The sequence below is a fragment of the Tachyglossus aculeatus genome, chromosome X4 (genome assembly GCF_015852505.1).
Source record: "Tachyglossus aculeatus isolate mTacAcu1 chromosome X4, mTacAcu1.pri, whole genome shotgun sequence".
In the NCBI taxonomy this organism is placed as follows: domain Eukaryota; kingdom Metazoa; phylum Chordata; class Mammalia; order Monotremata; family Tachyglossidae; genus Tachyglossus; species Tachyglossus aculeatus.
Genome location: NC_052098.1, coordinates 18,442,203 through 18,456,526, shown reverse-complemented (window position 1 = coordinate 18,456,526; position 14,324 = coordinate 18,442,203). Strand labels below are relative to the sequence as shown.

Below are 14,324 nucleotides of genomic sequence, written 5' to 3'. Positions count from 1 at the left end.
ACAGTCTAAAAGGGGGAGACAGAGAACAAAACCAAACATATCTCCTGAGTCTCATTCAGATGGAGAATTAAGGCCTTTTTTGAGGTCTCTAAAACCTCCCCTCCCATCAATCAATCAATCAATCCCATTTATTAAGCACTTACAGTGTACAACGCATGGGGGGCGCAGGGCAGGACACACGAATGATAATTTAGCTATCCTCCCAGGGCCAGTTCCAGGACAGCCTAGTAGAAATCACTTTTTGTTTAAGTGAGCCGCACTCTGCTTTCCACGTTGAAAATTTGACAGGTAAGGAAGCCTTTCCTGACCACCCCCCAGCCCCGCCCTCCCCAGTCCCAGAAGTCAACCTCCCCAATTCCAACTTCCTGATCCCCTTCCCTGACTTTTTCACCTCAACTCTCCCCAGCCAGTCCTGCCCAGATTCCATAACCAACCCACCTTTTTCTCTCTGAAAAAACCCCAAACTTTTAAAAACGCTTGATCTAGCATTGTTCTGACCCCTGCCCCTTTCCCGGTTTGTAGGTCCGCCCTTCCTAATCCAGTCCAAACCAGGGAGACGAAGAAGGACTGGGTCAGGAATTAGGGGGGGAGGGAGGGAAGGGGAGGGCCACAATTACATGGCTGCAGGAGAGAGCCAGGAGAAAGCCCAGGAGAGTCCACAGTTCCACACCCACACCTGATTCCTATTCTGTCTCGGTAGGGCCCCATTACCCTCAGCTTCCGTAGGGTGAAAGGACGTGGGCAGTGGTGGGGACAAGGAGATGAGGCCAGGGAAGGGATTGCTGCCACCAATCCTCCCTCCATCCCCTGGCTTTGGCTGGAGTAGGGAGGGTGTGGCTGCAATCTGGGAAAGAGGAAGAGTCAGAAGGTGGTGGCCCAGGGCTAGGAAGCCACGCTGCCAAGCCATCCCGTCAGCTTCGAGCAGGGTGGAGAGGGCGGTGCTGCCATCTGGAGAAGGGGAAAGAATGGGTTGAGGGGGGCAGGGGGGGTGGAGGCAGGGGAGGTGATCCCCCCTGCCTTCTCTCCCAGCTTTCTGTTGTGGTCTAGTTCCGTCCTGTGGCTTTGACCAGGGTGGGGAAGGGCAGAGCTGCTCGCTGGGGAAAGTGAGGGGAATGGCAGCGGCCTAGCTGCTAAATTAGAAAAATTGGGGAAGTTGAAACGAAGAAAAAGGTTGGTTTTCGGGGCTGGGATGACCTGGTAGGGATGTGGAGGAGAAGTGGCAAGTGTGGGGTGTAGTGGGAGGGAGGGAGCAGGAAGGCCACATTAGCAGCACTAAGAGCAGGGAAGACTGGGTGAGGGTGGCAGGGGCTGGGAAGGGGGAGGTACTTACCTCGGCAGGAAAGCACGTCGTGGGGAAGCGTGCATCGCCCGACAGTGCAGCGAAAGTCGCTGTTCTGTCGGGAAACTCCTGGCCCATAGGGGGCTCACAATCTAAAGTGGGTGGGATAAACCACAGGGAAAAAGAAAAAAAAGAAAACAGGCTAAGATCAGCAAATTCATAATAACAACAGTAAAAATTAACAGTTCATTACTGCTTCAAATGAACAGTCCTTAGTCTTCTCAACTCCTCACTACTCCAGTCCAGACTGCCCCAGTCCTCATCTTAGTCTTAGTTTTGATTATATATTTGAGTTCAATTTTGGCCAAATTGGTAAATCAGAATTTGAGGCTGGAGCAGAGATATTTCAGTAAAGGCCTTCCATATTCTTAGTGGAAAAACTGGTCAGCAGCAACCTGATGAAAATTTCTACACACTAGAAATTTTTTTCGTAAATCAGTGTTCTGGTCTTTGAAATTCCAAATGTGACAGATTCTAAAACGCTACTCTCAACATAGCTGAGGTGTGGAGGGGATCTGAGATTTTTTAAAACTATCTAATTCTGTGTCTCTACAAAGCTGGCACGTGTCACCTTAAGTGGAATATCACCGTTGAGCTGCAGAATGAGATGAGAACTGATTTGTTTCAAATGATATCCCTTATTCAGGGAAAATTGCATGAAATATCATTTAACAGTAGTGCAGATATCTTCTAGCGAGTATTCATGGTATAAGCAGAATGCAGCTCAATAATAATAACAATAATAATAGTATTTATTAAGCACTTACCAACCACAGTGCTAAGGGCTGGGGTAAAGACAAGACAATCAGGTCAGAAACAATCCCTCCCACATTGGGCTCACAGTCTAAGTAGGAAAGCGAACAGATAATGAATTCCCATTTTACAGATGAGGAAACCGAGGCACAGGGAAGTTAGGTGACTTATCCAAGTTCACCCAGCAGGCAAATGCCAGAGCTGGGATTAGAACCCAGGACTCCTCTCTCCTGGGTTCATGCTCTTTCCACCAGGCCACTCTGTTTCCCTGCTTGGCTCGGCTTATTCTGAACGGTCCAGATCAAAGCTCACTTGGTCCTCGTCACTTCCCATCTTAGTGAGGAACTCTAAATTTGCAATTTTGGGATAGAAAAATGGGAATTTAACCAAGATTTAAGCCTAAATTTAAGTTCATATAGAGGACATTTGGGTATTCTATATTAAAAAGGGTTTTTTTTCCTCTCTTGCTTGCCTGAGATCAACCCTGTCAAAGTTGTGTTACTTCCTATGACAGGCAGAACTTCTATTCAGGTCAACAGCATGATTTAGGGTGCAAAAACAGGAGAGGGTTTTAGGAATGAAAAATATGCAAAAATATCAATCACTGGTATTTATTAAGCACCTACCATGTGCAGAGCACTGTACTAAGCACTTGGGAGAGGTACAATACAACAGAGTTGGTAGATATGTTCCCTGCCCACAGTGAGTTTACAGTCTAGAATGAAACATGTTATTCCTTTTCTTTTTTTATGATATTTGTTAAGTGCTTACTATGTGCCAGGTACTATACTAAGCGCTGGGGTAGATACAACAAGCTTATCAGATTAGACGCAGTCCCTGTCCCATTTTATAGATGAGGTAACTGAGGCACGGAGAAATTAAGTGACTTGCCCAAGGTCACACAGCAGACAAGTGGCAGAGCCGGGATTAGAACCCAGGTTCTTCTGACTCCCAGGTTCATGCTCTATCCAGTAGGCCACTCTGCTGCTCCAGTTGCTCCTATTTTATATATACATGCCAGTGAATTAATATAACTCTAACTGGTGCTAAATTCCTAATACTGGCACACAAGCAGAAAAACTACATTTATTTTTCTTAAATGGCACACAGTTTTTGTGGACATTTGCACGGTTCCCAGAATAACTGTTTTCCTGAACATCACCTTGGAAATAAAATGCTGAAATGACATATGAGGAGCCTAGAAATTGTAAAAATGAATAAGGCAACACCTCGAGCATCAGAAAAGGATTCGACCCATCTTAGTTATTCCTCCACCTGCCTCCAAACACCAGTCGAGACTGTATTCAGATAACAGGATTACAAGAGAAAATGCTCTTAGGGTTTGTCATTTCAAATCATTTTATTCAACCCGCTAAACCAAAGATGAAAAATGAATAAGATCCCAATTTTTTTTTAAAAAAAGTTTGCTGTAAATATAATTTAAATATCCCACTAGCTTCCTTCACATTTATTAAAATTTCTGTTTTTAAATTTTGCTGTGAATTTCTCTAAAGACTCGGGGAACTGGGGGCTTGCAGTCAAAGCCATTCCTGAGATACCCGCATGATATGTGCATATGGAAACTGCAAGGACTCTTTCAACTTCAGAGGTGCCATTTTGGAAAAAGGAGTAATTTACCAACAACCACCCATCAGTTGAGTGAGAGTTCTAAATATTCCCAACTTGTTTCCAGGAGTGGCTCAGGCGAACCTGCTTCCATATATCTAGGAATCTTCAGCAGTTTTAGGTCTCTGTACAGGTGCTTAGGTATTTCTGTTGTTTATATTTTTATACTGTTTACGTGTAAATGCTTCTGCCTGTTTTACTGGTCTCTTAGCCCACACCTTTGCCCCTTGCCAGTCTATCCTATGCACAATAGCAGTGGTCATTTTGTTCAAGTGTCCAGCTTGTAAGTAAATGCGGCCAAGTGAAAAAAGCATGGGGCTGGGAGTCAGAGGACCTGGGTTCTAATACCAACTATGTCACTTGCATTCTGTATGACCTTGGGACAGACACTTAACTTCTCAATGCCTCAGTTTCCCCTCCTGTAAAATGGGGGCTCAACCCATCTTCTCTTTCCTACTTAGACTATGAGCCCATGTGAGTCCGAGCTAGGACATGGCCCCTTAGAGAACCAAGGGGAAAGGGCCACAGAAACTCAGGCATTCAATAAATGCTACTGATGAAGAAGATGGTGTCCCTTCTTCTTTTGAATGGCATTCAGCTGTTCGAAGATAGCTAAAAATTTGCACTCCCTCCCGTTCCAGTCAGTCAATCGTATTTATTGGGCCCTTACTGTGGGCAGAGCACTGAACTATATGACATCATCAGGTTATGCTGTGTGCACATGCTGCATGTAGTGTGCTGACATATGGAGGTTGGGCTGAGCTCCCAAATCCAGAGTATTTCCCCAGGGGAACCCCTGATTTCCCCATGCCCCAGAACCATCATGTTTCCTCCTTCCAAGTCCGACTTAGGTGGGCACATTCAAATCTGCACCCCCCCCCCGCCGGACTGTGAGCTTGTTGTTGGCAGGGATTGTCTCTCTTTACTGCTGTATTGTACTTTCCCAAGCGCTTAGTACAATGCTCTGCACACAGTAATAATAATAATAATAATAATAATGGTATTTGTTAAGCGCTTACTATGTGTAGTAAGCGCTCAATAAATATGATAGAATGAATGAATGAATAAATTTGTAACCCGTTACCTCGTGACTACTCCTCTGCAGTGCACCCAGAGCCAAATGCAGTCGGCTCTGCTTATGTTTTCTCTATTAGTGTCTGTCGTATATTACCCAATTGATTGTAAGCAACTTGAGTCAGCCTATATTACCATGCTCTGAACAAAGTGAGTGTTCAATAAATACTGTTAACTACTTGGGAGAATCTGGCTCCATGAAGAAACAAACATTAGGGTCTTTTTTTCCTCTTTGAAAAGAGTTCAAGAGTCATCACAGATCTTCCACAGTACCTAGTCTTCTGTTTCACCTCACAAAAAAAACCCCACAAGATGGCAAACATATTGTTCAATAGGAAACAAAAGACTTTCAGTGTTTTAAAATAGAAATACAAAGAAGCACATTCATTCAAAACCAGTCTAATTACAAAATATGAAATTTAGAATAGGGACAACTGTTAAAACGCAAAAGTAGAAAAGTAAGAAGTACAGTAAGAAAAGCTGTTTGCTGTGACCTCCTAACTACTAGAATTGTTTTAACTGCTATTACTAAATTTAGATATGAAGAATATCTTCAAGGAGAGAGATGGGCAGAGTATGTTATTTTGAGAAGAAATTGAGGGTTATTTTTTTTCCTTTTTAAGAAACATAATTAAATCTCATGTAACATTTGCTTTCAAAGTGTTTTCAGTTACTTTCCTCAGGAAGGAAGAACTATTTTAATTGTTCATCTTTACCTTGCTGGCATTTGCTCAAGACCCAAGACTAATTACACAGGCAAATGTTTGAAACAGGAAATTTGAAGCTCCCTAGATCAACTAATGGAGTGGGGGGGGGGGGGGTGTGTGTGTGTGTGTGTGTGTGTGTGTGTGTGTGTGTGTGTGTGTGTGTGTGTGTGTGTGTGTGTGTGTGTGTGTGTGTGTGTGTGTGTGTGTGTTGGGGTGGGGAGGGAGAACCGTGACTCCTAGACGCCAGCTATAATAACAAGGTTTTTTTACCTAAGTGCTGTAGGTTCTGATGAAGTTCAGAGAATGCATTTCCGCCTCTACCGTAAACACAAATTTGTTCAAAAAACCTAGGCTTAGTATCTTTTTTTGGATGTAACATGCACAAGAACTTAGTCCTATATTTGTGCAAATATGAGCCTTTCACTTCTCATTCCCAAACTTGGGGTGACCTGCAAGACTGTTCTGAGTCCACTCATTACTCTTCTTGGCTTTACTCTCTCACTCTTCCCCTTCTAGACTGTAAGCTCATTATGGGCAGGGAATGTGTCTGCTAATTCTGTTGTATTGTACTCTGCCAAGTGCTTAGTACAGTGCTCTGCACACAGTAGGTGCTCAATAAATACCACTGATTGATTGATTGGGGAGCTTAGTTGCTTGCATGATCGCCACACTTGCGTATCTTCAGTCCTGACCTCCCCCTAACTACAATCCTGTAGTTTTCATTTTCTCATGCCTTTAGGACATCTCCACTTTGATGCCCCATTAGCACCTCAAACTTAACGCGTCTAAAACTGTACTTCATCTTCTCTAGACTCGCTCTTCCTCCCAACTGTCCCATCTCTTTTGATAGGCCAAGCACTTAGTACAGTGCTCTGCACATAGCAAATGCTCAATAAATACCACAGATCCATATGCAGTTGTCCATTGTATTCAGAGACGCCGCTGACGATGAAATTTCACCTATGAGGGCATGAGTGACTGAATAGGCCAATGCACACAAAAAGACGGCCCCTTGTTATGTTGCTGCACTTAACGTTTGTAGTGCCTGGTGCTGTTTTCTCTTTTCTCTGTTAATAACAACGCCGTCCGCCCCATTCCCGGAAGCTTGACAACTCAGTGTCATCCTCCGCGTCTCACTGTTTCAACCCTCACATTCGATCAACTGCCAAATTCAGCCAGTTCTTTCTCCAAAACATTTCCTGGATACACCCTTCCTCTCCACCCACAAAGCCACTTCCCTGGTTCAAGCTCTCATCATGCAAAAATTCCTCACCTGTCTCCCAGGCTCTGTACACTGCTGCCTGCATCATCATCTTTAAAATGCAGTTTGCCACATGTCTCTCCGCTATTCAAAAGCCTTCAACAGGCTACCCATTTGCCTCTGCGTTAAGCGGAAACGCAATGCCATTGACTTCAAGGCTATCTGCTAGCCTTCTCCACCTTATGTATTGGCTCCCTTCACTCGCGGTTTCCCAACTTGCATGCTTTGCTTCTCCTAAGCTCACCTTCTTGCTGTCTCTCACTTTCAACTCTCCCACCTTCAACCCTCTGATCACACTATTTCCTTTGCCTGGAACTCCCTCTTAATCAATCAGTCAATGGCATTAAATTGATTGAAACTAAATTACAGATAAGGGAAATACTAAAATATAAGGATATGTCCATATCATACTTTAAATACCCCAGGCCACAGCTCTCCTTTTCTTCAAAGCCTTCCTAAAGTCCCATTTCCCCTAAGAAGTCTTCCCAAAACCTCGACATAAACTAATCATCCACCCTTAGCCCTTTTGGTGTTTTACCCATCCTCAGCCCTTATGTGTACACACACACACTATTCAGATGTATATTCAATAATTCATCATTGTCTCTGTCATACTTGTGCATTTTTGCGCATTAGAGAAGTAGCATGACTCAGTGGAAAGATCCCCGACTTGGGAGTCAAAGGTCGTGGGTTCTAATCCCGGCTCTGCCAACTGTCAGCTGTGTGACTTTGGGCAAGTCACTTCACTTCTCTGGGCCTCAGTTACCTCAACTGTAAAATGGGGAAGAAGACTGTGAGCCCCATGTAGGACAATCTGATCACTTTGTATCCTCCCCAGCACTTAGAACAGTGCTTTGCACATAGTAAGCGCTTAACAAATGCCATTATTATTATTATTTTTGTTATGATTTTTCTTCCTCCTGCTTTCACTATTTAGAAATACTTTATATCTGCTTCACTCCTCCATTAAAATGTATGCTCCTAGAGGTTCAGGATGATGTTTCTGGTTTTTGGTGTACTATCTTCAGCACTTACGTACCTACATATGCTCAACTGTAATAACAGTTGTGGTATTTGTCAAGCACTTACTATGTGCAAGGAACTGTATTCATTCAATCGTATTTATTAAGCACTTACAGTGATAGGACCACTATACTAAGCACTTGGGAAAGCATAGTACAACAATAAAGAGTGACAATCCCTGCCCACAATGAGCTCACAGTCTAGCGCTGGGGTGGATACAAGCAAATCAGGCTGGACACAGTCCCTGTCCTGCATGGGGCTCACAGTCTCAATCCCCATTTTACAGATGAGGTCATTGAGGTACAGAGAAGTGAAGTGACTTGCCCAAGGTCACACAGCAGACAGGTGATGGAGCTGGGATTAGAATACAATTATTTAGTTTTCTCTATTTGTTGATACTCTTATGTCTGTCAGCCCCATTAGAGAATAAACTCTCTGTGGGCAAGTCAGTTTGTCACTTCCTTGTTTTGCACTTCCCAAGTGCTTAATAGAGTGTATTGCACCCAGAGAGTGCTTGATAACTACTAATTCTCCTGCCAAGAACAGTGTTCTGCACTCAGTAGGCACTCAATAACTACCACTGCTTGATGTGAGTGTACAAGAATTGGGTACACTTCACCCCTCTTTTCAATTCCACATAGTTTGTCTGAAAAATGAATACCATCTGTCTTATACAGGGATGAAAATTTCTCTTAAGCATTCCCTGCAGTACAGGAAAGAGCACAAAAGAAGGGGATTCTTTCCTAGCATTTTAGACCCTTCCCCTGACATAAGAACTTAAGAAATACCACTTCTGGGTCAATCAGTCGATCAATCAATGATATTTATTGGGCACTTACAATGTGCAGAGCACTGTACTAAGCACCTGGGAGAGTACAATACAACAGAATTAGCATAAATGTTCCCTGTCCACAATGAATTTAGAACTTACAGTCTAGAGGGGGGAAACAGACATTAATGTAAATTAATAAGTAACATAATATATTTTAAGATACATACCTAAGTGCTATGGGGTTGAGGGTGGGGCAAATATCAAATGCCCAAAGGTCACAGAGCCAAGTGCATAGATTCATTCATTCATTCAATCATATTTACTGAGCACTTATTGTGTGCAGAGCACTGTACTGAGTTCTTGGGAGAGTACAATACACCAATAAACAGTCACATCCCCTGCCCACGACAGGCTTATATTCTAGATGAAACAGAAGGGAGAGTGAGCCAGGGAAAGGTCTTAATCTCCTCTTGGAGGAGATGTGACCTTAATAATGCTTTGAAGGTGGGGGAGAGTGGTGGTCTGGCATATATGGAGTGGGGAGGGAGTTCCAGGCTACAGAGGAGGATGTGGAAAAAGGGTCAGAGGTGAAATAGATGAGACTGAGGTACAGTGAGTAGGTTGGTGTACGAGGAGGAAAGTGTGCGGACTGGGTTGTAGTAGGAAAGCAGAGAGGTAAGTAAGGTAGGAGGGGGTGAGCTGATTGAGTGCTTTAAAGCTGATGGTTAGGAGTTTCTGTTTGATGTGGAGGTGGATGGGCAGCCACTGGAGATTCTTGAGAAGTGAGGAAACATGGACTGAATGGTTTTATAGAAAAATGATCCAGGCAGTAGAGTGAAATATGGACTGGAGTGGGGAGAGATAGGAGGCAGGGAGGTCAGCAAGGAGGCTGATACAGTAATCAAGATAGGAGAGGATAAGTGCTTGGATTAATGTGGTAGTAGTTTGGACGGAGAGGAAAAGGGTGGTTTGTAGTAATGCTGTGAAGGTTGAACTGACAGGATTTGGTGACGGATTGACTATGTGGGTTGAATGAGAGAAATTAGTCAAGGATAATGTCAAAGTTATAGGCTAGTAACAGAGGGAGGATGATGGTGCTGTCTACAGTGTTGGGAAAGTCATGGGGAGGACAGGATTTGGGTGGGAAGATAAGGAGTTCAGTTTTGGACAGGTCACCAAAGGTCCACACAGCCCAATATTCTATCTCTGACAGTAGCAAAAAGGTGCTTGAAGGAACATTACAGTGGTTGCCCTCTTAGACATTTCTCCTAATGGTAATGGAAGTACAATCTAACATCTCAAACTCAAACCTTTAAATCAAGAATTTCCCCTTGGAAGCTCATTATGAATTTCTCATCCATGAATTAATCCAAACCTCTACTGATGCTACTGATATATACTACCTTCACGGTTTCCTGAAGTAACGAATTCTATATGCTTGTCATCATTTGCGAAGTGGTTCCTTTGGTTTGACTCGAACTTACCACTTTAAAGTTTCTAAGGATGCCCGCAGTCTTAGGTTTCAGTGAAAACAATTCCATATTCACTCTATCTGCCCTCTTCACAATTTATAACTTCTGTCAGGTCCTCTCTCACCTATCTTGTTTCCAGACTGAAGAGACCTACTTTTAGTCTCTCCTCATATACCACTACTCTGTTTTCCTAATTTTGTTTGCTCCTTTCTGTACTTTCTCCACTCATCAGGATTCTTCGACTAGTAGAGAGGGCCACTCTGTGGGAATAGTAGTAATAATAGTATTTATTAAGCATTTATTGTGTATGGAACACTGCTTCAGGGTCAGATTTTCAACTTACATCACAAGTTTTATGTTGTTTAAACACGCTGTCTCTAAATAAAACAGAATTTAGCTGCTTACAGAAGCTAGTTCTGGACTTACTTGCTTCTGTCACTAGACTGGCAACAAGGTGACCTCACCAATTCCAGATGAGATGCACGAGAAGTCACAAGTATTCAACCGGGCATGCAGAGTAACGTGATGATATCGCAGGCACTATTTTGCTCAAGTAGGCCAGCCTGGCCAATCCTAGACCACTTCTCTGGGGGGACCCAGGACCCCACTCACTCCTACATGTTCTTGAGTCAATGCATTACCCTTCCAAGTGTATACCGTGCTATGTCTGGACCACAGAACTCAACAGAGGAGCTGCGCTGGAAGATGGCTCGGCATGAGAAATGAAGAAAAGAACAAGAAGACTGGACAAAAAAGTGTCTGGTTCCATATCAGGATCTGACAGGCGAGATGAAAACCAGACTGACCAGTATAAAGCTGGACAAATGGCCATCCTGCCCGTCATTCGTCACTGAATTTGCCTACTTGTGGATTCAATACCTGAAAGTGAAGAGGGAAGACCTCTCTATTATAAAAGATGATTCATTCAGCGCCAAGCTGTGAGCTATCTATCCTTTATCAGGTGGTTCAATTTCACCCTGTGTTTCAAGCCTGACTGTATCTGCCCATTTCAAGGGTTAGAAGTGTTGTTCATCTTTTTGCGATGCTGCTGCAGTCATCATCATGTAACATCCTACTATTCCATGCGTGCTGGCTATTCTCTTTATAGTGCACATTTTTTTATATTTGGTTTTAGGGCGCCCTTCCTAACTACTTTGACGAGTTGGGTTGAACATTACCTTCTTAAATAGGAAACTGAGTTCTAATTCCAGGTCCACTATTTACCTGCTGTGTGACTTTAGGCGAGTCACTGGATTTCTCTGTACCTCGGTTTCGTCATCTGTAAATTGGGGATAGAAGACCGGTTCTCCCATCCTCTCTGATTGGGAGCCCCATGTGGGAAAGAAACTGTATGTGATTTTACTTTTTTGTGGTATTTGTTAAGTGCTTACTATGTGCCAGGCACTGGGCTAAGCTAATCAGGTTGGACCCAATCTATGTCCTCCATGGAGCTCACAGTCTTAATCCCCATTTTACAGATGAGGTAACTGAGGTACAGAGAAGTGAAGTGACTTGCCCAAGACCATGCAGAGGACAAGTGGTGGATCCAGAATTAGAATCCAGGCCCTTCTGACTTGCAGGCCCATGCTCTATCCAAGTGTAAGTGCTTAACAAATATCATTAACCCCTCCCCGCCCCCCCCCCCCCCCCGGGTTCTAATCCTGGCTCGGCTCCATCATCATCATCATCAATCGTATTTATTGAGCGCTTACTATGTGCAGAGCACTGTACTAAGCGCTTGGGAAGTACGTGCTGTGTGACCTTGGATGAGTCACTAAACTTCTCTTTGCCTCAGTTTCCACCTCAGTAAAATGGTGACTAAATACCCATTCTCCCTCCCCGTTAGACCATGAGTCCCAGAGACTGTCTGAGTTGATTGTATCGTATCTGCCCCAGTGCTTGGCACATAGTAAGTGCTTACCAAATACTACAATTATTGTTATTCAAAAACCTTTGCGTGCAGTTCACAGTGTGCTACACCCTAACCCACCTACTCACTAGTCGCAGTCAATGATGCAGAAGGAACATGACTGGCAGAGTTGAGAGAGCACAAGTGGCACCGCACAAGCCACTATCAGTATAATTAATTCTTTTTGTCTGTTGCTCATGATAGGAGAGTCCATCATCATTGATTTTGGGGGTCTTCAGATCTTAAACCGGACACGATTGTCTACTGCCAATTTTTGACCCTCCCCATTGACCACTGCAAGCAGATATAAATGCCTACCAGGCTACTTTGATGCTGAGTCTCAGTGGAAAAAAAAAGAAATAAGGATGCCACTGAGAGTTTGTTTTCCATCCTCTACCCACAACATTAAGTTAACCCACCTTGTCTGAAAATTGCAAACGCACATCCATCACCTTTCAAAAGCATAGGATCTTGAATACTTTAAGAAGTACCATATGACTAAATCTCATTGCTTTTCTCTTCCTAAATTATGAACTTCCCACTCTGAGGAGTTTTAAACCAAAGAAGTCAATTATTTCCCACCTTACCCACCCACCTGAAATACTGCCTTTAAGTCTGATGAAATTTAGTTTTGGAAAGTGGGAAGTTTAATTTTCACCAGTATCAAATATTGAGGCTATAATACAGTGCCTTACATATACCAACCAGCGCTGTTATGGAGGCCAAAAACAAAAACAACCTTGCATCCAAGAGGGAAAAAAAAAACCCATAACAAGTTAAAATTGTCTCTTTAAACTTCCTGGAAGAGACAGTGTTAATAAGTCAGAGGGAATTACTAGGTTATAGCAGCAGATCACTGAGAGAGGCCAAATAAATTTCAATGAAATTTATGTACTTCTTATATTTGGTGCGATTTTCTCCAATCTACTGATCTAGAAAACTGCTTGTATACTTTTTTAACCAAAACCTGCCCTAGCAGTCCACTGTTAAAGCTAAATTAAATTTTCAAGGTATAAATTTCATTTCTACAGGTTTCAACAACACAGACAAGAAAATGGGAAAGATGAGGGAAAGAATGACTTAGCATAAGAAAAAAATAATTTAGAAAGCATAGTTACCACAAACTCAATATAAGTGGTTAATATAGTGCCACTATAAAAAAAAATCCAATATCATTTTGCGAGGAATTCTTACGAGTCTGGCATGCTAGAACCAGGAAATAATCTTTTACACTGCTCTGGACAGACCATTTCAGCAGTGGTCAGATCTTCAGAATATTGTGTTCAGGTCATTTATATGTGAAAAAAATGGGGAGTCCCCAGAAAAGAGTGCCAAAAATAATTAATAGAGTGTAAAAAACAGCCCCTTGAAGAAAGGTTACCAGGAATGGGGTTGTTTATCCTGGAGAAGAGAAGACCTCAAAGGGTTTTTTTTATGGCTTTTAATTACTTGAAGATTTTTTTTTTTTAATGAGGCTGTGTTGATCAGCTCTCCATGTCCAGGAGAAAAGCCAATTCAACCACTTAGTACTGCTCTCTGCACAGTAATCTTTCAAAAAATATTATTGATTGATTGACTGACAGGAAGTGGGTTAAAATTACAGCAGGAAAGAGTGTGGTTGGACTTAGGGAAGCGACTCTTGATTGTCAAGGTGATGCAACACTGGAACAGCCTCCAAGAGAGACAGTGAAGTCCCCCTCCCTGATGGTCTTTAAGAAAAGAATAAGCAACCATCTGCTGTGGATGGCTTAATCGGTCACTTGCCTGGAGGTAGGAAGCTTGACTGGATAGTCTCTTAAAGTCCTTTCCAGTCCTACGTTTCTACAATTCATGTGTAGTGCATGATTATTATTTAGTCATCAGAGAGAACTTACCAAATTCTTGCTGTCTTGCTTATGAATAGTTACCACCCTACTCTCAGTAGAGTCTTCTTGGTTCGCTTGCTTAATGCTCACGTCGATAATATCAGGAAAGTCACAATATGTTTGTAAATCCTGTAATGAATATTTGGGTGAAATTGAAAGTTGACTTTATAATGTTTCAGCTTTAGAATCTCAGAAAGCATAATCAGCTCAACAGTCCTTTCTCTTACAGGTATTACAGGTCTGAAACAACCTCAAAATTAAGAAAAGCAAGGTGATCATCCAGAGTTAAAATCCTCAGTGGATCTATAAATTATCAAATTAGAAATCTGATAAAGGAGAGAAATTTTTAGAAATGAAACAGACCACGAAAAAATGTCACCATCTTCATAATCACACATCTTTATGTACATTCCACATCTTTATATTCAGATAGAAAATATTTTCCTACAAATGCCTTTGTCAAAAGACACCAGAATTTTGAAGTTAATTCCTCTAATATATAATACAAATTTTTTTTTACAGG

At 42.5% G+C, this 14,324-nt stretch overlaps 1 protein-coding gene across 3 annotated transcripts in view; it reads right to left on the bottom strand.

Annotated features, from left to right (window-relative positions):
* Window positions 1-14,324, bottom strand: part of JAK2 (Janus kinase 2) — a 187,711-nt gene that overhangs the window by 72,226 nt on the left and 101,161 nt on the right. For 2 of the 3 annotated variants that reach the window (XM_038769577.1, XM_038769575.1), the window contains exon 9: window positions 13,811-13,930. In XM_038769577.1, the coding sequence (XP_038625505.1) occupies window positions 13,811-13,930 (120 nt within the window). Of the gene's footprint in view, window positions 1-143; window positions 157-13,810; window positions 13,931-14,324 lie in introns of those variants that run through there. The other variant, XM_038769578.1, reaches the window with a different exon arrangement.